The sequence below is a fragment of the Eretmochelys imbricata genome, chromosome 1, assembly GCF_965152235.1.
Source record: "Eretmochelys imbricata isolate rEreImb1 chromosome 1, rEreImb1.hap1, whole genome shotgun sequence".
NCBI lineage: Eukaryota > Metazoa > Chordata > Testudines > Cheloniidae > Eretmochelys > Eretmochelys imbricata.
The window spans coordinates 329971061-329995177 of NC_135572.1; the positions used below are offsets into that span (position 1 = coordinate 329971061).

The 24117-nt window shown below is 39.7% G+C and overlaps 2 protein-coding genes across 5 annotated transcripts; one reads left to right on the top strand and one right to left on the bottom strand.

Moving 5' to 3' along the window:
- Positions 1–2034: 2034 nt before the first annotated feature.
- Positions 2035–8144, bottom strand: TPRKB (TP53RK binding protein). 2 transcript variants are annotated; one of them, XM_077835087.1, is made up of 6 exons: positions 8006–8144; positions 7514–7639; positions 6240–6433; positions 5321–5443; positions 3496–3672; positions 2035–2152 (listed from the first exon to the last, which is right to left on the bottom strand). In XM_077835087.1, the coding sequence occupies exons 3-6, from the start codon at positions 6381–6383 to the stop codon at positions 2066–2068; spliced, it is 531 nt and encodes a 176-aa protein (XP_077691213.1). In that variant the 5' UTR covers positions 6384–6433; positions 7514–7639; positions 8006–8144; the 3' UTR covers positions 2035–2065. The 2 variants fall into 2 exon arrangements, with proteins under 2 accessions (XP_077691213.1, XP_077691202.1); XM_077835076.1 differs by lacking the exon at positions 7514–7639 and having other exon boundaries at positions 8006–8142.
- ALG10 (ALG10 alpha-1,2-glucosyltransferase) lies at positions 8089–23888 on the top strand. 3 transcript variants are annotated; one of them, XR_013348058.1, is made up of 4 exons: positions 8089–8253; positions 11103–11300; positions 12866–12952; positions 13055–13170. XR_013348058.1 is itself a non-coding variant. In XM_077835063.1 (3 exons), exons 1-3 carry the CDS (start codon positions 8089–8091, stop codon positions 23462–23464), a joined length of 372 nt encoding a protein of 123 aa, XP_077691189.1. In that variant the 3' UTR covers positions 23465–23888. The 3 variants fall into 3 exon arrangements, 2 of the variants coding, with proteins under 2 accessions (XP_077691189.1, XP_077691177.1); XM_077835063.1 differs by lacking the exons at positions 12866–12952; positions 13055–13170 and adding an exon at positions 23456–23888; XM_077835051.1 differs by lacking the exon at positions 12866–12952 and having other exon boundaries at positions 13055–14616.
- The last annotated feature ends 229 nt before the right edge of the window (positions 23889–24117 follow it).

Consider the following 24117-nt stretch of genomic DNA (forward strand, 5'->3'; position numbering starts at 1 on the left):
GGTAGCCCTCATTGTATCTTGCCAGGAGACTGCATGCACGGAAGCAAGCGATGGGACATGCTGAGCCCCAACACATAGAGGAAAGGAAAGGTACTTATAGTCCCATGGGACCCCTAGCGCCTTCACTCCCCACAGAGAACCCTGGCATCCAGGCTGCAATCCTCCTTCCTACTGCTGCTTTGCCTAAGCTGGTTTGCAGCCAGGGAAAGCATATCCCAGAGCTACCTTCCCTGGCTGTAGTCTTGCAAACCTGCCTTCCACTTATTAGCAACTGCTGGATAATAGCAACTTTTTGCTGAAGACCGAGGACTTGCTAATATGTGGAACCTATGGTATTTAAAAACAAAACAAAAACCTAAAACTCTACCAAAATAAGACATTCCACAGGACGTGCTTCTCCCCTTGGGAGGGGATGAGAGAACACATGACAAATGTGTAGTCATGTTGCTTAATGCACAACTGCTGAGTGCTCAGGTACTACAGTGATGACTGCAGTCTAAGAACTATATAGAATTCTTACCCAAGCACCAAAACGCAGGCAGAGAAAGGAGTTAATAAAGGCTGATGAAACAGGCGCCTGGGGGGGAACTCGAGCAGTGTCTCTTCATTTCAGTCAAAGACATCTTTGGAGAAAAATTAATAGTGGGATATATGGGAGGAACAAAGTTGCGACTGTGAGCAATTCATAAGGGAGTGGTGTTAGAGAAATAAATTGTTGAAGAATGATATGGCAAAGGCATAGAAAGAAGATAACCATTTATTCAAAAAAGCATAGCAAGCAGAATGTCATGGATGAAACCGCAGGCACCCGTAGAAGTTTAGATGGATTAGTAGAAGATCCTCTGGCTTTCTTACTACACGCTATTGTAGTTTTGTTAGAGATATCTTGAAGGCAAGAACCCTCCAACTTTCTTTTTGTATGCTTCTACATTCTTCTGCTTCTTTCATCACAAGCTGAATGGAAAAAAAAAATCTTTACCCATGTCTATCCTATTTTTGGGTTCTCAAATTATGAGCCACAATAGCTGTATAGCTAGACTGTTGAGAAAACCTTCCATAGGACAGGTTGTATCAGCTCCTGATCTTTCACTGACACAAGCCTCAATACCCCTTACATCTCCTCGTGCAAACATTTCTGTGGCTTCTTCCTTGTTAGCTCTTATGCTTGGAATGTCTTCCAAAAATTTGTTCAAGCCTCCACAATTACCTCATTCAAATCCTTCCTAAAAACTAACTTCTGCAATATCTACAAATAAATGAGTGCATTTACATTAAAGTTTATGAACCTACTAAATGTGCATCACTAATACAGAACAGCAATGTAAACACAGCTCTATGAGCTGCTTCCTTCCTCTCCTCTCCCCCTTCCATAGTGTATATGTTATCCCCATTTGTCAAATCTCTCAGTTGGATTGTAAGTTCCTTGGGGCAGGGACCCATTTTCTATGTGTTTTTGACAGACACTTGTGAGTGTTAGGAAATCACAAGAAGCAGTTTGTATATGCTCTCCTAGTGAATGATGGTTAGACAAGTATGATATATACATAAACACTTAGCAGCTAAAAATGTCTCCATATCATCCTCTATTCTCCGTGCCCATGCAAACCAAGTCATTGCAGGCCTTGGGGATAATAAAAATAGTTTGCACTGTTCGTGGCATATCTGATGATCTTAAAGCACTTTACTACAAAGGTAAGTAGTAACAGATTTTGAAACCTTATGTTTATGACCAGTTAAAAGATAGTGGGAAAAATTTTAAATAATATTTTTAAATAAAACACTGAGTTGAATCTGTACAAGTTGTGAGAATTCAAACTCTGCTCAGTACTGCACTGACACATTTCTGAAGTTGAATGAAGCTTAAGATAAAATATTGCTTCAGTGTTCCTTTAGTGGTTTAGGTCCTGACCGTTTCTTTCACAGAATGTTTTAGTGACTCTTCTTACTTTTCCACGCAAAATAAAGGAGTGCAAAATATTTTAGAATTGAGACAGAGTCCAAAACTAATAAGAATGGCTGCCACAGTTGTTCCTGTAGCTTTAAAATGGATTTTATTTGAATGTTTTCATGAAATATCTTTTGTTGACATTCTGCAAATGATGCCATCAAGTAATGTGCCAATTTTTTCTTCCTGTGGAGTAAGTTTGTATATCTGTAGAAACAAAAAAACCCCCCAACATGTAAAGGTTACACGGAAAAGAAAAAAGGTGGGCATGTACCCCTTTGCTTAACCCCCCCCCCCCCAAAAAACAACAAAACACATTTCTTTATAAAGGAGATATTTAAGTATTTTTGAAGATTCCCCCCCCCCCTTTTTTTTTTTTTTGTTTTTAACATTAGAAATGTAGATCTTGTCTTTCAGGCTAGACTTGATGGAGACTGAGGACCTAGACAAATTTTTACGTGACAGGAGGCAAGAGAGTGAAAGGAAGAAACGGCAGGAATGGGACTTTTAGCCCGCAATTAAGAGCTCTATGTTTTTTTGGTTTGCATCTCATTAACTTTTTTTTAACATAATGAGCATTTTGGAAACTGGGACTGAAATCTTCACCCGAGCAAAACTCCTACTGTCTTCAATGGGACCAGGATTCCGCACAGGATCTGTCTCTTACATATTTAAGACCTTTGCCCCTCATTTAAGTGTGAGAGCTCCCAACACACATCTCAAAGATTTATGAAAGTTTCTCCAGCAAAAGCAAGGAATACTAGACTTGACATTCTTGATATTTCTAAAGGTAAAAAAAAAGGAGGTTTTTTTTTTTTAAATAGCCCAAGTCTTCTTTACATATTATAGAAAAGAAAAAAGGGCACAAACAGCTTTTAAAAAAGTCCTTTGCTGATCATGTTTAAATATGAAAATAGGTTTGCATCCATTACTTTAAATAGATCTATTATATGATGAAGAGTTTCAGGCACTGAACAGCTGTTTTATTTTCTAGCACAGTTAACCAGACTCCTGTTTGGGTTTCCAGAAGTCTATAACACACGTCAAAAAAAGCAGCAAGGACTTAAAATAAAGGCTATGACATTATTGCAAAATCTTTTGATTTCTAAAGCAACTGCCAGCAGCCTGTCAACTCTATATTATTATTTTAGGACCCTCCAATTGGGTTATTCACATGCCTTAAGTTAAGAAATTGGGTAAATCTTTGCAGTATTTGGGCCTGCTGTTGTGAGAAACCTCAAAAGGACTCAACCTAGCATTCCTTGTGTATCCAAAACTCTCATTGAAGCCAGTGACAGTTTTGGATGCTGCTGGACTGAAAAATGAAATTCCCTGAACAGAAGCAGCAGCAAACAAATACTCTATTTCCACTTAAAACAAAAGTTTCCAATCACATACACGAAAACCCACAAGGTGAAAGAAAAGTAATGAGTACTCACACTACAGATTTGGGAATCTTTAGAAGCTAATTTGGATTTAATGAGCTAGTTAAGTAAAATATACCAGCCTGAGTCATATTTCATATATTCTTAAAACAAGCCTTTACAAACCTTTTTAACTTTGGCTATATCTGTTATTTTGTGGAGTTCTGCTAGAGAAACCTGCTGACCTTCCACTTGAGATATTATGCCTTCCAGATTTACAGTTTTTTCTTTATCTTCAGTCAGAACAATGAGCACTGCAGAATCATTGTCTGAAATACCAAACTTTTTCAATGCATCTGAAATCTAAGATAAAATGAGAAATATTGAAATTGTATTGGTCATTTTCTTATTACATGGAAGCAAGCATCTGGTATAATCTTTTCAATCATTTTGCTAAATTTTCTAATTGTGTAAATTGGCATAGTTCTACACCTGTGGAGCAGTACCAGTTTATAGCAGCAGAGAATACAGACCCAATTTTTACTTTAGTAAGTCATATGATTTTGTTGTCCCAAATACCTTTGCGTCTAAAGTGTTTGTTGAGAAATTTTATTGGTTTTTTTTTCCTCAACAGGAGAGTATATTCATAAATGATCAGAAAACTAAAGTAATTACCTTTGGCCACAGACCAAAGTTGCGTAAATGGACAATGACCACTGTATTGAACTAATCAAGTCCTTTTCTTATCTGGGCATTTTTTTTTTTTACATGCAGTGATAAATAGGATAAGCATATACAGAAGGTTAAGGAGCATGCCTTAAAGTCTATACAAGCAGTTCTTTATTTTTCCTCATATATACATGGAGGTAATTTAATTGCTTCAGTGCTCAGAGCGTTTAAGGCAAAGTTTGTGCTCAAATATTCAGTGGTACAGAAATTTGGGACGTGAAAATTGTTCTTAGGTCATTAGAGATAGTGCAAAAATATATTTTTGAGGAAAATGTTTGGTCTTCCTAATTCTGTCCCAACTCTTACTTACGGCAGAGGTGAGTGAATGCTTTATGTCAACCAAAAGCACAATTCCTCTATATTAATGACTGGTTATGCATTCAGAATGTGAATTTACATTCTGGAGGAACACCTTAATAAGTCTAAAACTTTAAAATTGCCCTTGCCTTTGCAAGTCCACTAATTTTTTCATTCCTGGGGTTTTCTGGAACTTAGGGTATAATAGAGAAATACGTGGAAATCTTAATAATAAGCTAATTAGAAACACACAATTTTCTAATTGAGGCACAATTGTTTATGCACATGTAGGTCTAGCCATGTTGAAGATTTGCCACATTACTTATTATTTTGTAGCGCTTATTGTCATCAGAGAAATACAAGTTTTTTCCAGTTTTGGCTCAGAAGTCCTTTGTCTTATTGACTCAAAAATTAGAATATTTGTTATGCAATTATAATAGTTTGGTTATCTGGACAGTTCTCATATTTGCTTGGTTGGTGGCAAAAATAAAGGATTGTATGAAATTAATTTTGCTATGGACATAATGGATCAATTGATCATTAATTTTATGCAAGTTTATCCTTGTATATTGTTTTCCACAGTGTTTTAAAAGCGTAAATTGAATGAGAAAAGCCAAAATTGTATTTTCTGTTCTTTGTATTGTGGTAATTTTAAAAATCTGAACTTATTTGTTATGTCAGACTAAGGGCTGCTACCACCTGCAGTCCACAAAAAAAAGAAAATTGGCCAATCAGGAGTATTCCTGGATTCTCAGGGATGACCTAGAGGAGAGGTCATAACACTGAGAGCTGATAAGTGTGCACTGAAATATGACCACGGAAGTTTAACCATTGTCGCGATCTAAGAAAGGAGCTCAGTACCTCACAGAATTGGGCCCTTGAGACAAGTACAGTATTCAGTTAATGCTTATTTTCAGCTTGGCTGGGTGGATTTTGGAAAGTTCATCTGGCAACAGAGACATTTGTTCAGCAAAGTAAATCTTACATTGTTGTTTGGGGAAAGGTTGAAAATAATTTCTGCATTAAGAGTTCTAGTCTTCATTTTACCAATCCTGTGTAGGTGAACTGCTTTGTTTGTTGCCACAAGTATCTGAAATGGATCAACAATCTGCAGAACAGAATAGGAATAGATTAAAACTATAAAGAATTAGGTTATTTCCCCCATTCAAATCATATAATCTTAATAATGTTAACTTTCTCACTCAATCACTCCTGGTTTATACTGCCCTAAAATCTGCCATCCTTACATTGAGCAGTAGATTATTCTGTGAGTCTTCCCACTGAAGTCAATGGGACTACTCACTGAGACAGGTAGTACTCAACCTGTTAGGATGACCGACTCTGTCCCTTAGTGATGGATGAATAACACCACAGATTAAACTGTCTCAAATCAAAGAATTGGAATAAAATCCAGTAATCTAATGTGTCAGGATTATTTAATAAAGTTCTTTTTCCCTCCTCCAACCATTGCTTTGCTATTGCTAACAAAAGGTAATGGCAGGTTCTGAAAATAGTTATGGAGTTAAAGAAGAACAAAGGCTCCAGATGTTAGATATTAGGACATGAAGACTATTCAAACTACTGTATTTCTGGAATTAAATCTTTAAATGATTAGCATTTACTTTGACAGATGGAAGTAAATCATTCAAATAGCTACATCTAGGAGGTGAAGTGAATCAAAGACAGAAGGCTGTAAACTCTTAAAGCCCAATCCTACAATCAGATCTGCATGGGTGGACCCTTACACTTGCATGAAGTCCATGGGGCTGTTGATAGGCACAGAAGTCCAACCATATGCAGAAGCTTGCAGGAATACAAACATATCCAGAGAAGGAATTATAGCTTACAAAACTGTAATACAATATAAACAGTTACAATGTGTAATTATTTGGTGATTTGCTTACCATTGCAGGATTTATTAATGCTCCATCAATAGATCCTTCCATTGCTTTTTTTCTTAGAGCAACAGCATTTTTGACATCATTAAACAAAACAAGAGTCACACTACAGTCAGGAAACAGTTCCAGTTGATGTGTGAAATGCTGCATCTTGTAACAAAAGAGTGAGTTTGCCTTGAACCAGTATAAAACAGCCAAACCTAGAGTATTTATAAACATAATTACTGCACAGGATTCATAATACTTAAGATAAACATTATTCTGAAAGAGACAAAGTTCTTAATGAAGCTTAAGTGGCAAATACTATAAAATATGGGTCACTTCACCTTGAATGGTTCCTTGAAATATGTGTTAACTACTTATGCTACACCAATGGTTTTCAACCTTTTTTAAATTTGCAGACCCCTAACAAATTTTGAATGGAAGTGTGGACCCTTCTGGAAATCTTAGACATAGTCTGCAGACCCGCACGGGTTCACAGAGCACAGGTTGAAAAGCACTGTGCTAAACAATCTGTTCCACCTTGTTATTAGCTGAGACACTCTGATTAAGTTTCCCAGAGCTGAAGAAGAACTTTGTGTAAGGTAGAAAGCTTGTCTTGCTCACCAATAAAAGATATTATCTCACCCAGCAGGCATCTCTATCATGCTGGGACTGACACAGCTACAAAAATACTGCATAAAATAACCACTCCTATGTGTTAAGACAGGAATTTGCAAATATTTTCTTAGTATGGACCACCACCTCTCCTACTCAGGATTGTGCAAATCACTTCCCCAGCCATTCACAATCAGATGACATCTCAGTAGTTGATATGGAAAAAATAATAAGGAAGTACTGGCAGATGAAAGTTTGGCAGATGGAAACAAGAAGGAAGCCCAGGCAGCAGTACGTGACCAGTCAGCTGTCCACTGGAAGGTCCCAGTCCTCTAAGATCTTAACAAGGTACTGACCTGCCCTTCTCTTAAATGGGAGTTGAAAGCACACTGGAGTATTTATAAACATAATTACTGCACAGGCCTTTGGTGACTATGGTCTGATTCAGTTTTACATATGCTTTCTTTCCTCCTTTTCTCTCTTCTTTAATAAAATAAGTAAACACGATCATTATGTAAAAGTTAATACATTGTAAAAAGATTTGTAAAATATTCCATTTGTTATTTTTACTCAGACAAAAAAAGTTAAAAATTAACTTTAGAAATTGAATCCATTGTATGTGATTAATCTGAATATGCCCAAGACAAAAAATCATCATATCATTACTAAGAATTTTTTCTTACTCAAAAAACAGAAAAAAAAGTGTAAGCAATATTAGCTCCAATTATCATCAGCTCCAGGCCGCCGGCTGGAGGTGGAAGGCGCCTCTGAAGTGGTGTAACAGTGGGCCGAGGTGGCTCTGCAATGCTCTGGCAGGGACAGAGAAAAGCTTTAGGTCTTACAGCTCCCGTCACAGTTCACCCCGATCGCTCCCGAGCTCTGTCTGTCTGTCTGTCCATTGCTTGACCGGAGACGCCAGACGAGGGGCGGCCACAGTGCCACTTCCAGTGGCTCTGGCCTCCCATCGTGGGACACGGGGCAGGGGCATCCAGCCCTGCACAGTACCCAGCCCTCTCCAGCAGGCACCTGCCTGAGGCATCACCCACCCCGGAGCGCTCCCGCTGGGGCTGCTCAGAGCAGGGGGAGCTTCAGCTGCCAGCCGGCGTGGGCAGCGCTCCGCGTCCGGCTCAGCAGCTCCCTCCCCGCGCGTCCGTCTGTCCGTCCGCCCGACCTACCCGCTTCCTCCTCCGCGTGCTGCGGGCAATCCCTTCCTTCCCCGGAAACCCAGGCTCGCCCCGAGCTCCGGCCGGCCCGCGCCATGGAGCGCTCCGAGGCCTATGGCTTCTCCGCCGCCATCAGCGGCACCTTCCTGCTCGCGTGCCTGCTCTTCTCGGCCCTGAACCGCCAGCAGCGCGCGCCCTACATGGACGAGGCCTTCCACGTCCCGCAGGCGCAGGCCTACTGCGAGGGCCTCTTCCAGCAGGTGCGTACGGGGCTCCCCGGCGGCCCCGCCCCGGGGTCGCGGCCAGGCGGGGGGGGGGACCCGGCCCGCACGGGCCCCCACCTCCGCCCCCGCCGGGGCCGCTTCTGACAGGGCGCTGCCGAGCCACGGCCCAGCCCCGGCTTTGTGCCACCCCTACTCAGGGCGCCGCCTGCTCCGCTAAGCGGGCCCCAGCTCCCGCCCCCGGGGCCTTCCCCGAGGAGCCTGCGGAGAGCCGGCTGGTCCGATCGGGTTGTCTGCGGGCAAATGCTGCCCAAACCCGAATGTTTCCATTTCCACGAACCTCTGTGGAAACGCAGCCCAGCCCCGCCCCGCCATGGTGCCTGCTGCGTGGCGGGGAGCCTAGCGCTCAGACAGGCCTGGGAGCCGGAGCCTGGCAGTCGTGACAGCCCCAAGCTCTGGACGCCCCAGCTCGAGGCAGGGTCTCAAGCTGTCCTGCTCCTTATCTCCTCCCCCACTCCAGTTACACTCCAGTGAAGGGAATGACACTACTCAGAGCACGATCCTCCTGTATTTTCTCTGTCGCCATCCTGACATGGCATAATACAATCAGTTATGGGACCTCCACATTTGCTGGAACCAGGAGTGCTGGGGATGCTGCAGCATCCTCTGGCTTGAAGTGGTTTCCAGCACATACAGGATTTTACAGTTTGGTGCAAGGGCTCTCAGCACCCGCACTATACCAATTGTTCCAGCACCCTTGGATACCTCTTTGTTTTTTGGTATCAATCATGGGTCTGTTTGGATGGGAGCGGTGGAGCTGTCTTTACCTATGTCTACACACTGAGCACCACAGGTGCGGCATGTAGGGTGTATTCAGCTACAGGCCACAGTGGAAAGCAGACCACCCACAGTACGGTGTATATAGCTATGCATATCAGTAAAAGGCTCTGGTGGCGTTGGCAGGAAAAGGCTTCAGCAGCTTGCCACTGCTGCAGCGGTTCACTGTGGTGAGGAAAGACTCTGGCGGCGGGGGGGATGCAACAGGAAAAGTAGGTTTTCCCTGCTGCCTCCTCCCTGCCAGGGCCCTTCCTAGCAGCAGGGAAAGACTCTAGCAGTGGGGAGCTGGAGAAGTCTTTCCCTGCTGCTGAAATCTTTCCCTGTGGCAGGGAAAGACTCCAACAGCATGGAGCTACTGGGTTCTTTCCTCTCTGCCTCCCCCCTGCCAGAATCTTTCCCTGCTGTGGGAGTCTTTTCCTGTGGCTAGGAGAGGCTCCAGCAGCAGTGATGTATGGCTTGGGAGGTAGAGAGTACAGGGTATGTACTCGGGTACATACTAACACCGTTCAGGTGTGTCTTTACTTGCTTAAGTCATGTCCTAATGTCTGTGCTGCTATAGATATGCATTCTAGGGGGACTACCTGTGTATGTATTCCCCATGCCACAGAAAGAAATGTGCAGTGTAGACATAACCTTTTTTCTAGAATATATGCCTCCTATTTGCTGGAGCAGATTAAACTGCTTTGGCACTCAAATTATGTGAGAAGTGGAGATGAGCTTTTAACAATTCTTACTGGTTGGTGGACCGCACAAGTTATTTCTGAGGGGGAGCAATTGTCAGGCCTTAGCTAGCAACAGAAAAATGTGATGGTATAATTATAGTCATAATTTCTCAGCTAATAAGTGCTTGTTAATAACAATAGTTTGAGGAATGCATGTACAGTACTTATATTTCACTTAAGGGTGACCACAAGGAAGGAAAATATTGCTTGGGCCCTTTTTTGTTTATGATATATAAAGAAGGCTTGGCATTTTTTTTAAAATTAAGGATTTTTGCTTGCTTGTTATTTTTACTTAAGATATATCAGTAATGCCAAGAATGGTCTGCCCTGAGTTTGGCTAAGATGGGGAAGTAGATGGGAATTGTTCTCAGAGGTTACAGAGGGGTAGAAAAAAAATGGAGGAAAAAATAAAAGAAAAAGTAAAAACTAAAGAGAATAAATCTACCCTAGACATCATTGACAAAGAGGAATAAAGGACAAAGGTGGAGGGAATGGGAAAAAAGAAAACAAAATCAAAACCATTTAGTCCACCTTCTGCCAGGATTGCAGGGTTATTCCATTTAGAAAATCTATCCAGTCAATCTCCGAAGCAACTAGGCATCTACCACTTATCTACCTCTTTTCTTCTAACAGTTGTCTGTTAGGTATTAACAAAAACTGAGATTTTAATAGATGTCTGGTTTCTACTTGCAGTCAAGTTTCACTTGCTTGGTGCACTTAGTGACATAGTCCTTTGGTTTGTCAGTTGGTTGTCCATAAAGTTTTAAAGAAAAATAATAGGGTAGAGAAACCTAAATGTCTAGTCATGTAAAAACAAAACAAAACAAAAACCAAGCAGAAAAATACACATTTTTATGGCTGGGTTAGTGGAGAGGAAACATTTGTATACATCATAAAGAAGCAAAAAAAGGGCATAGGTGCAATTTCTTTTCCTTTTCATGTTGTCTTTAGCTCTTCCAGATAAAAATGATTGATTGTTTTTTCCAAAACCAAAATCCGTAGAATACTAAAAAAAAAAAAAACTAAAACTTTTTTTTTGTGATTGAAAGTAGGATGAGACTGTTTTTGTTTACTGATCTGACTAATACTGAATATAAAGATGACCAATAACTTAATGGAACTACTTGCATGAAACACGTTAGTTGTGTGCAAAAGTGTTTTCAGAATTTATACTCACCTTTACAATATAACATATCTAAATGGAAAATTAATGAGTTGGAATGTAAGATAGAACTACTTATAAACCTATTATTGTTTTTAATTGTTTCTGTGATGCATCTTTGGGTTTTCCCAATCCTTTAATCCCCTGGTTTTTTTTTTATTTTTAAGTGGGACCCCATGATCACTACATTGCCTGGCTTATACTTGATGTCGGTTGGAATAGTGAAACCTGCAGTTTGGCTCTTTGGATGGTCTGGAAGTGTAGTGTGCTCTACAGGAATGCTCCGATTTATTAATCTCCTTTTCAGTGTTGGGAACTTCTACTTACTGTATTTGCTTTTGTGCAAGATACATCATAAAAACAAGGTACACTCTGAATCCATTAGAATTACATACAGTAATAAATACAAATTTTGATGAGACTCTAAGCTATCCCTTACTATATGAGGAGTTTCAGATCTCCTCAGTTTTATGCAACAAATATTTATATCATTTAGATTATTTTATTGGCTCCTTCCTTCTTCTCTAAAACCAGGTTTTTTCCCTTCCCTTAGGGCTTGATGCTGTCAAGACTTACATTTGTGTTCAACTTTACACATTTGAACAGTCCTGTTCAAGTTGATGGGACTACTGTATTTATAAAGTTAATATTAATAGATTTGTATAGCTTGAAAGTGACCCTTATGGTAATCGAGTCTGACCTGTACTACACAGGCATTAGAACTTCACTGAGTAATTCCTTCATCAAGCCCATAACTTGGGGTTGAGCTAGAACAGTGATACTCAGATTGAGGCTTGTGAGCCACAGGCGTCTTTTTAATGTGTCTTCTGTGACTCTTTGCAGCACATAATATTAAAACACTGTGTGATTTAATTATTAACCAATCTAAGTTATTAACCAATCAGGATGTTTTTACTATGTTATTAACCAATTGTAGTTGATAAAATAATAATACTTGGTCAGTCATTTTGCTGCTAGAATAATTTTATATATACATACATACACACATACAAAATATTTCCCCGGTCATGCTGTTTAAATATGAATATATAGTACTGTAGCAAATGAAACAATGAATTCACACTACTGCGGCTCTTTTGGGAAATGTTAATCACTAATTTGGCTCCTGAACCACTGAGGTCTGAGCATTACAGAGCTAAAACTTATTGTCTAGAAAAATATTTAATTTTGATATAAAGATTTCAAGTAACATCCCTAGGTAAATTGTTCCAGTGGTTAATTACCCTAATTAAAATTTTGCACCTTAGTTCTAGTCTGAATTTGCCTAGCTTCAGCTTCCAACCTTGAGATCAGTTTATGCCTTTGTCGGCTAGATTAAGGATCCCTTTATCATCAGAAATCATCTCTCCATATAGATATTCTCAATCCAGGATAAAGTAATCTCTTAAAAAACACATGCATAAATCTTTGCATGTGTCAGGGTCTAATTTAATAAAGCATTCATTCTTTTGGAATAGCTTTTATTTTATATTTGTAGATGCAAATATAAATGTAAAGTACCCGGTATATAAGTGAAAGTGTTGGCTTTAGTATTTTCAACTGTAAGACTTTTTTTTCCCCAAAGTTTCTTTATTACTTTATAAAATAATAATGAAAAGGAACTGTAGAAACTGCAGCACAGATTAAATAGGCTTAAATGATGCTCTATGGCCAGTTTCAGCAGAAGTTATGGTAACTATGCTGTCAGAGAATGGTGCATTCTGGATGTCATAGGGAACTGCAGTAAGATAGTTGCAGGATGGGGCCTTAGATATACCATGACAGACACTATATAAACACCTAAAATAGAATTGAAATGAATGTAATTTTCCTGTTGTCTTCACAGTTTACTTTTAAATCACCAGCAGTGCTCTAATATTCTACATACTCATATTTCTCTTATGTTTTATTGTCTTATGTTCCATATTAGTGTAGCAGAAGGTTGACAATAAATTGAGTGCAGTCTGCATACTGGTGTAATAAAACTGATTCAGCTCAGAAGAGATGCTGTTTTATGGTACTGAGGATTCTAAAGAATGGTACCCTTTAAATAATTGTGATTTTTGTTCCTTGATGGAAGTAATACTACTGATAGTTTTTTTTCTCCCTCTCTCTCTAGACTGTGTCTGGTTTCCAGAGAATCTTATCTACGTTAACCCTTGCAATGTTTCCTACCCTCTATTTTTTTACATTCCTTTATTATACAGACACAGGATCAGTGTTTTTTACTCTGTTTGCATATTTAATGTGCCTTTATGGTAACCATAAAACTTCAGCCCTACTCGGGTTTTGTGGCTTTATGTTTCGTCAAACAAATATTATATGGACTATTTTCTGTGGGGGAAGTGTTGTTGCACAAAAGCTAAGTGAAGCCTGGAAGACAGAATTACAGAAGAAAAAAGAAGAAAGGATTTCAGCAACGAAGGGATCATTTTCAGAATTAATCAAAGTAGTACAATTTCTTACTGAGTACATCATGTCATTTAAAAACCTAGTAACTCTTATTGTTTTGACCTGGCCGTACATCCTCTTAGTAATTGTGTTCTTTGCTTTTGTGGTAATCAATGGTGGAATAGTTGTTGGTGACAGGAGTAGCCATGAAGCCTGTTTCCACATCCCTCAACTGTTCTACTTTTTTTCCTTTACTCTCTTTTTTTCCTTTCCTCATCTAATGACACCTAATAAAATTGGAAATTTCCTTCGATCAGTACGGAAGCACTTGATTCAATATAGCATACTCATTGCCATCTCTTTATTCCTGGTCTGGAAATTTACATATGTTCATAAATACTTGATTGGAGATAACAGACATTACACATTTTATGTATGGAGAAAAGTCTTCCAAAGACATGACCTTGTGAAATACATATTTGTTCCAGCCTATATATTTGCTGGCTGGAGTTTGGCTGACTCACTGAAATCAAAATCTATTTTCTGGAACTTAATATATTTTGTATGCGTGTTTGCTGTCACAGTTCCTCAAAAGCTACTGGAATTTCGTTACTTCATTTTGCCATTTTTAATATATAGGCTCAATATTCCAGTTCCACCTCTTTCCAGGCTTCTCCTTGAGCTGACTTTATATGTTGTTGTGAATGCAGTAAGCTTTCATCTATTTCTGAACAAAACATTTCAGTGGCCAAATAGTGAAGAAATCCAGAGGTTCATGTGGTGATTTTGTACTCTTAAGAAGACTCAATTCTGTGCCTTTTCTGCAATGAATAAGTGATTACGAGCCCTAAAATTAAGTAGAGTGTATTGCTATATGTAACTTTTCTGTGGACGGTGTAGGGACTGAAGTGAGTTGGATATTTATATTCTTGGAAATGAATGTGAGATTTGATTTACTGTTTCTGCATGATAGGGTATTACACCAAATTTATAAGGCTTTAGAGTCCTGGATTTAATAAATATGGCATCAGGGAAAATACAGAAGTGTTTCCAAACATTCTGCAATTAATATGAAATGAGGGAGATGTTTACAGTCATATTTCATAATAATACTGTTGTTCTATGGTAAATATTTAAAACTATTTTTCCTCTAGTGGGGGCTCTGAAGAAAGACGTATCTGCTATTAGACGCTAAGGAAAAAAGTAACAGTGATACTTGGAAATGTTGGAGTAAAAGTTAAATTCTTGGTCGGAGACCAGCACAAATAAAACTTCCAAAAAAATTGCAAATTAATTGGTAAGCATTCTGATTTCAGATTGTAGGGTTTTGTTTCCAAAGTATTTCAGCAGTTAAATATTTGTCTAACAGTAATGACCGGGTTTCATAAACAGTAAAAATCTGCAGCATAGGTCATTTCCATCCATACCTGTTAGAGATCAGGGGTTAAATCCAGTGGAGCCAGGATTTCACCCCAGATTCTTCAGGGGTAAAATTTTCAAAAGTTCCTACTTTCCAATGACTTTCAGTGAGATTTAGGCTGCTAAGTGCCTAAGTCACTCTTGAAAATGTGACCTAGGCTTCTAAGTCACTTAGGTGTTTTGAACATTTTACCCTAGATCAGTATTTATAAACTCATAATGCAGACCTTATTCATGAACCTTCTTTTTCATAAATACATGTAATTGTACAACAAAAGATTGCATTTGATAACATGACGTGTTAAAAAGGGAGCAGTTTCTAAAACACATCATTACACTGTGGAGCTTAGTATAATGAACACTCTTTAAAATAATAGGCTTTCTCTGTCCTGAGGTTATGTGCTTAACAAGTTTGCACTTAAGTGGGATGTAAGTGTTCTCCCAAGTAGAACTGATTGTTTCTAAGATCTGACATATAATCTTAAAAAAGTACCAATGGCATTATTTAATTGTACTTTTACATGTTTTCCATATATATAGAACTAGTACTTTTTTCATACAAAGGTGTACTGTATATGGAAATTTTTGTTTTTAAAAAAGCACCTTTGTGTATTTTCAGAATCAAAGAATGGTGTGTCTTTTCCCCTCAGTAAATTACTTTAATTAGACTTGCAAGCATTTTTTGGACATTTCTAATAGCTTATAAAGCAGCTTTATAAATAGAATGCCCTAGAATGAAGTGTCTCCAAGCTACTCCTTGTTCTGGGACTGAAATATTGCAGTCAGGTCTGTGTATTCACAGCAAATTCAGCCTGTAAAACCTATACGACTACCATTCCAATTATTCTGAAATTGAATTGTTTCTCAGAAGGTCAGAGATGTGTAGTTACTGACCCACAGCTGTCATTTCTCAGCTGTGCAGCATGCAAAATGTTGCACTCTGGCTTGGAATCCCATCTATCCATTCACAGCATACTCGCACACCACTTCTCTTGAGGAAGGCTTAGAGCCACCCTTCAGTGAGTAATTTCTTTTGAGTATTGTATTTAAAGCACTCCCCTGCTTCCTGCTTTCTTTCTTGCCCTGCTTCCAATAACTGTAATTTATTGTTAATCTGTATGTAACATTTGAATAGGGAAGCCCACTCAGATAATTCCACATAACAGAACCAACTGGGAAAGAGATAGCAGAAGCATGAGCTGGGTTGCATTTCTAGCACCTCCACACATCATTGCTTCCAAGCCCAGTCTGTACCACTGTCTTAATTTACGATTTCAATGTGACAGTTTATGGAACAGAATTCTTCATGGCTCCCATCATTATGCTTGTTTAATTAAAACAGTAATTAATGTTGTTATGTAAAAGGTGTGTGCGTAAGCTTTAAATACAACTTTAAACACACACTCCTTAATTTTGCTGTGGGGGAGAATGGAAGGGCTAACCAAGGGGGTTCAAGTAGTTTTTTGTCTAGAATTCTGACCTCTTCATGATCGAGCTTTTGTGAATGTTTGGGTTATGGGAGAGCTGGCTTTTCCTTAATTAGATGAAGGAGAGTGGGTCTGAATTTATATAGTCCATGTACACATATTTTCTGTGTAGATCTCTCTTGATATTGTGGTATCTGAATGTCTTTCAGATAAACATAAGGATGGATAGCTTTTGTGCTCTCTTTCTCCTTATCCTAATTGAGAGAGCTCAGTTGTGTTTCAGTTGAAAAGAGTGAATTTATACATAGAAAAACTGTGATGCAGTCATATTCTTCTGGTCCTGTAAAGAGAAGGGAACCCATTGTAGAAGCCCCCTGAACTCAGAGCACCATGAATTTTCTGATGGGCTTTTTAGTACAGGATACTAGTAATCAAGCAGTTCATGAATGATTTATACATAGGTCTTAGGAACTATTTAAAATAAAAAGGGTGACGTTTACAAACTGAAACACCTCAACATTTTAACACCATGAATTTTCTTCCCCAGTGAAATGTGTTAATTGCATTTTAAATGAATACTTTAGGGTGCTACTTCCTGTTCTTGATGCTCTGAAGTCTCCCTAGCCTCTGTTTGCCAGATGCTGGGAATGGGCAACAGGATGGATCACTTGATGATTACCTGTTCTATTCATCCCTCTGAACCATCTTGCATTGGCCACTGTCGGAAGACAGGATACTGGGCTAGATGGTCTGACCCAGAATGGCCGTACTTATGTATCTTACTAATTTAAAACCAGGATGGAATTGAAATACTTACTTTTTCATTTTAAAAAAAAGGCATTTGGCATTCTTAACAGCTCACTGTTCTTTCAAATAATGTTCCCAACCAAGGGAGTTCTGGTATTCATGCATTAGTAAGTTACTAAAACACAGAATATGAGAGAGAGAGAGAGAGAGAAATGTTAAGGCTTTCAAATATACACTCACTTTGTATAAATACGTATACATATACATCACTTTTGCTGATGAGCTAGAGGCTCTTTATTGGATTTAATTCAATTTATTCCTGAACAGTGAATTTAGAAAACAAATGCAATATTATTTTAGCAATACTGTATTTTTCAGAAATAGATATGGTCGTAGTCACAATGCTATCAGTCATAGGAAAGGTTTCAATATTTACTGAAATCACATTTGAAATTCTGCAACTACCATTAATAATGGCATTGTTTTAATCTATTTTTAGTGGACCAAGGTTCTGTGATTTTAATAATCCTGGAAGAGAATAGTTTCTGTTTTGAAAAATTCTAATCTTTGTCTTTTGCCCCTAAAATATTTCAATTTTTGAAATTTATTGTGGGAGATAATGCCAGCCTGCAATTTTAAAAACAGAGGGGCACATCCTCAGCCCCAAAATGTCTTGTAGGTGAAATGATTTACTGAAGCATTATAAAAATGAATTAATGTAAATGTTTCTAATGAGGCATCCATTTAAAAAATAATTTCATCATGCTAATTTGTTGAAGCAGATGGTTTTGTCCTGGGTGGCAGCTAACGTCGTGTTTTAACAGCATCCAAAAGTGGTAACTCTAGATTGATTTTTTTTTTTTTATTAAACTAGGAAAGTGAAGGGTGATCTTCCACAGTCAATATTGGGAAAATCAAAAAAACTTGCACCTCAGACAACAGAGAAATATATAGAGAAAAGACTGAGTTTTGAACTTTTGAGGTTACTTCTGCTGAATTATATATGAGGGAAAAACCATAGAATCATAGAATATTAGGGTTGGAAGGGACCTTAGGAGGTCATCTAGTCCAACCCCCTGCTCAAAGCAGGACCAATCCCCAACTAAATCATCCCAGCCAGGGCTTTGTCAAGTCTGACCTTAAAAACTTCTAAGGAAGGAGATTCCACCACCTCCCAAGGTAATGCATTCCAGTGCTTCACCACCCTCCTGGTGAAAAAGTTTTTCCTAATATCCACTGCAACTTGAGACCATTACTCCTCATTCTGTCATCTGCCACCACTGAGAACAGTCTAGATCCATCCTCTTTGGAACCCCCTTTCAGGTAGTTGAAAGCAGCTATCAAATCCCCCCTCATTCTTCTCTTCTGCAGACTAAACAATCCCAGTTCCCTCAGCCTCTCCTCATAAGTCATGTGTTCCAGTCCCCTAATCATTTTTGTTGCCCTCCGCTGGACTCTTTCCAATTTATCCACATCCTTCTTGAAGTGTGGGGCCCAAAATTGGACACAGTACTCCAGATGAGGCCTCACCAATGTCGAATAAAGGGGAATGATCACATCCCTCGATCTGCTGGCAATGCCCCTACTTATACATCCCAAAATGCCATTAGCTTTCTTGGCAACAAGGGCACACTGTTGACTCATATCCAGCTTCTCGTCCACTGTAACCCCTAGGTCCTTTTCTGCAGAACTGCTGCCTAGCCATTTGGTCCCTAGTCTGTAGCAGTGCATGGGATTCTTCCGTCCTAAGTGCAGGACTCTGCACTTGTCCTTGTTGAACCTCATCAGATTTCTTTTGGCCTAATCCTCTAATTTGTCTAGGGCCCTCTGTATCCTATCCCTATCCTCTAGCATATCTACCTCTCCTCCCAGTTTAGTGTCATCTGCAAACTTGCTGAGGGTGCAATCCACACCATCCTCCGGATCATTTATGGAGATACTGAACAAAACTGGCCCGAGGACCAACCCTTGGGGCACTCCACTTGGTACCAGCTGCCAACTAGACATGGAGCCATTGATCACTACCCGTTGAGCCCGACAATCTAGCCAACTTTCTATCCACCTTATAGTCCATTCAGCCAGCCCATACTACTTTAACTTGCTGGCAAGAATACTGTGGGAGACGGTGTCAAAAGCTTTGCTAAAGTCAAGGACAACACGTCCACCGCTTTCCCCTCATCCACAGAGCCAGTTATCTCATCATAGAAGGCAATGAGATTAGTCAGGCATGACTTGCCCTTGGTGAATCCATGCTGACTGTTCCTGATCACTTTCCTCTCCTCCAAGTGCTTCAGAATTGATTCCTTGAGGAGCTGCTCCATGATTTTTCCAGGAACTGAGGTGAGGCTGACTGGCCTGTAGTTCCCAGGATCCTCCTTCTTCTGTTTTTTAAAGATGGGTACTACATTAGCCTTTTTCCAGTCGTCTGGGACCTCCCCCGATTGCCATGAGTTTTCAAAGATAATGGCCAATGGCTCTGCAATCACATCTGCCAACTCCTTTAGCACTCTCGGATGCAGCGCATCCGGACCCATGGACTTGTGCTCGTCCAGCTTTTCTAAATAGTCCCGAACCACTTCTTTCTTCACAGACGGCTGGTCACCTCCTGCCCATGCTGTGCTGCCCAGTGCAGCAGTCTGGGAGCTGACCTTGTTTGTGAAGACAGAGGCAAAAAAAAGCATTGAGTACATTAGCTTTTTCCACATCCTCTGTCACTAGGTTGCCTCTCTCATTCTGTAAGGGGCCCACACTTTCCTTGACTTTCTTCTTGTTGCTAACATACCTGAAGAAACCCTTCTTGTTACTCTTAACATCTTTTGCTAGCTGCAACTCCAGGTGTGATTTGGCCTTCCTGATTTCACTCCTGCATCCCCGAGCAATATTTTTATACTCTTCCCTGGTCATTTGTCCAATCTTCCACTTCTTGTAAGCTTCTTTTTTGTGTTCAAGATCAGCAAGGATTTCACTGTTAAGCCAAGCTGGTCGCCTGCCATATTTACTATTCTTTCTACACATCGGGATGGTTTGTCCCTGTAACCTCAATAAGGATTCTTTAAAATACAGCCAGCTCTCCTGGACTCCTTTCCCCCTCATGTTATTCTCCCAGGGGATCCTGCCCATCAGTTCCCTGAGGGAGTCAGAGTCTGCTTTTCTGAAGTCCAGGGTCCGTATTCTGCTGCTCTCCTTTCTTCCCTGTGTCAGGATCCTGAACTCGACCATCTCATGGTCACTGCCTCCCAGGTTCCAGTCCACTTTTGCTTCCCCTACTAATTCTTCCCGGTTTGTGAGCAGCAGGTCAAGAAGAGCTCTGCCTCTAGTTGGTTCCTCCAGCATTTGCACCTGGAAATTGTCCCCTACACTTTCCAAAAACTTCCTGGATTGTCTGTGCACTACTGTATTGCTCTCCCAGCAGATATCAGGGTGATTGAAGTCTCCCATGAGAACCAGAGCCTGTGATCTAGTAACTTCCGTGAGTTGCCGGAAGAAAGCCTCGTCCACCTCATCCCCCTGGTCCGGTGGTCTATAGCAGGCTCCCACCACGACATCACCCTTGTTGCTCACACTTCTAAACTTAATCCAGAAACACTCAGGTTTTTCTGCAGTTTCATACTTGAACTCTGCACAGTCATACTGCTCCCTTACATACAGTGCAACTCCCCCACCTTTTCTGCCCTGCCTGTCCTTCCTGAACAGTTTATATCCATCCATGACAGTACTCCAGTCATGTGAGTCATCCCACCGAGTCTCTGTTATTCCAATCACATCATAATTCCTTGACTGTGCCAGGACTTCCAGTTCTCCCTGCTTGTTTCCCAGGCTTCTTGAATTTCTGTATAGGCACTTGAGATAACTCGCTGATCGTCCCTCTTTCTCAGTATGAGGCAGGACCCCTGCCCTCTTGCGCGCTCCTACTCGTGCTTCCTCCCGGTATGCCACTTCCCCACTTACTTGAGGGCTTTGGTCTCCTTCCCCCGGTGAACCTAGTTTAAAGCCCTCCTCACTAGGTTAGCCAGCCTGCTTGCGAAGATGCTCCTCCCTCTCTTCGTTAGGTGGAGTCCGTCTCTGCCTAGCACTCCTCCTTCTTGGAACACCATCCCATGGTCAAAGAATCCAAAGCCTTCTCTCCGACACCACCTGCATAGCCATTCGTTGACTTCCACGATTCGACAGTCTCTACCCAGGCCTTTTCCTTCCACGGGCAGGATGGACGAGAAGACCACTTGTGCCTCAAACTCCTTTATCCTTCTTCCCAGAGCCACGTAGTCCGCAGTGATCCACTCAAGGTCATTCTTGGCAGTATCATTGGTGCCCACGTGGAGAAGCAGGAAGGGGTAGCGGTCCGAGGGCTTGATGAGTTTCGGCAGTCTCTCCGTCACATCATGAATCCTAGCTCCTGGCAAGCAGCAGACTTCTCGGTTTTTCCGGTCGGGGCGGCAGATAGGTGACTCAGTCCCCCTGAGGAGACAGTCCCCGACCACCACCACCTGCCTCTTTCTCTTGGGAGCGGTGGTCGTGGAACCCCCAACCCTAGGACAGTGCATCTCATGCCTTCCAATCGGCGGAGTCTCCTTCTGTTCCCTTCCCTCCGATGTATCATCTAGTCCACTCTCCGCATTAGTACCTGTGGAGAGAACATGAAAATGGTTACTTACCTGTATCTGAGTTGCTGGTACATGGACGCTCCCCTTACTTCTTCTGGAGGTCACATGCTGCCAAATTTCTTCACTGTCCTCCTGTCCCCACTGGGCAGCCTGTTCTGAATCTTCAGAACATTGTGCCACGTGGATCCTATTAGCTCAACAATGTATATAGTTTAAAGTCAAGAGAAGAACAGGTACAATTGAATTAGCTACAATAATGTGTTTGCTTTGTTATAATGTGGGAAAATATAGCACATATTTTACATAAAAATAATTGTGGTGATCAGCAAATAGAGGCTGAGCTACAGGGGCTTTGCATACAGTTCTTAATCAAAAAATGAGATTATTGTTTCAAAGATTTACAGGGGTCTTTTGGACAACAGTGTGTGACTAGTCCTGTCGGAGTAATTCTATTTTCTTTTGCTTAGAAGTGTTACTTGACTTGCTTCATTCCTCTTTAATCCTTCAACAACACATAATATTGGTTCATTTCAGATGCAAAATCTACTAGAGATAGGTGCATTCATAAAATTTTCTTCATTGGGGACTATACTAATAACTTTTGATAGTAAATAGCTCATACCATGTACATAATTTATGTTCAGAATTATTTTCTGAAAATGATGTAGTCCATTTTTGTAATCTTTGAGGAGGGATGGTTAATTTTGTCTTGTGATATACACTTTTAAAAATCCTCACAAGGTGGCAGCCTTGAACCATCTTTTTCAAATGACCAGATATTTATTTTAATGATATTTTGAATTATAGTGTCATGTTTCCTACCCTTAGTTCCTGTTCAAGAGTTAAAACATTTAAAGTACTTTAGCATATATCCTTATGTAACTTTTTCAATAACTTGTGTAGCTACAATGTTTGTGTTCTTAATTTGTTAACCTTTTTGTTAGGTTTCTAAAAGCCATGTATTTTTGCTTATTATTTTAAAAATATTTGTTTTAATTCTAGCAAGATTTGGTATTTTGTGTCTGTGAAATCCTTGATCTCTTTTCATACTTGATATTAGAAAAAACAGAAATTAAGCCTGAAAGCTCACTGTTGAAATGAGGTACTTACTTTACATAGTATTTTATGGTGTGTAATGTCAAAATAGCTTTTTAGTAGGAAACTTGTTTAATTTCCTAACTGATTTTTTGAATTAACTGTTTCACCCCATCCATATTTTAGACAGAGAGCCATTCTGCCATACCTGAGATACAAATATGGCAAACAGACACACTGAGAAAAGAAAGCAAAGTAATTGTGTTTGTGAGACTGGCACAGGTGGTGTCTTTCTAAAATATTCATGCTTTTTTTGTTGGACTGTGTACTTTTGAAAAAATGTATACTCAAAGGGCTTTGAGCCATATGGTAGACTTATTATGTGTTAAATGTCACTTAATTTTTGGTGTACTTGAAATATGTAGAGCCAGGAATTTCTCAAGAATATTTGCCTGCATATCTCTAACTCTTGTGCTGTATTAACAATCTTAATTTTTTAAAAAAGTTTTGGCTCACTAATATATATTTTTTGCTTTAGTGTCTGTCCCTTATGTGCATTTCAGTGACTTGTACAATATTTGCTTACAAAATATCCTTAGTAAGAGTGGTTTAGAGCTAAGCCAGCATAATCAGATTGGTTGCTCACTCTTTCTAGCAATAAAGAGTTTGTTTCTAAGACATGAATGCTTGCCTAGCCCAGGCGTATTGACATTTGGATCTGGATAAAATGCCCGTGGGGCTTCACTTTTAATCTCTAAGGACTTTGTTCTCAGTCCTGCAATATGCTGAGCTCTTTGAACTTCCTTTGTCTTCAGTGAGAATTTGAGATGCTTCTTGCAGGAGCTAAAAGGAAAGAAAGAGATTTTTCAGAAGGAAAACATTATTGTAATTTTGTTACAGATGGAATGAGAGTTGCTACTAGGAGCAGAAGCGGAGAGAGGTGATTCATGCTGGTTTTTGGATACCTTCTCCCATTGGTGGTGCACAGTGATTGGATCACGTATATAGCCAGATGGGGGGAGTTGTTAATCTACTTGTGGCTGACAGCATCTGGAAATTTCCCTTTGGAATGGGAAGTACTCCTGGAACAGGTCTGCTCATTTGTGTGACTGACGTCACTGAATGTCTGTTTTGTAATAGTTCATCAAATTATTAAAACAACGATAGTTAAATACAAGAAATATAATCTGCGTCTTTGCTGTCAAGAAAAGTATTATGCTAATTGGACTTGTGACTGCTATGCTTTTGTTATATGTTTTTTCATATTGTTCATCCTCCAAAGACTAATGTAGATGTTTTATAAAGTAATAAATAAATACAAATTCCAAGTCTATTTTTATATGTGTGTGTGTATATATATATATATATATATATATATATATATATATATATGATCCCTTTCAAAGGGATGCCATGAACATATTTTCTGTGTTTTTAAATAAATAAATGGTTCTTTGTATATTTTACCAATTTTTGGCATTGTGTGCACTGTATGTTTGATTCAAATTGCATTGAATTAATTAAAAATATTGTTGTACATCTTTTCAGTGATGTAAACACTC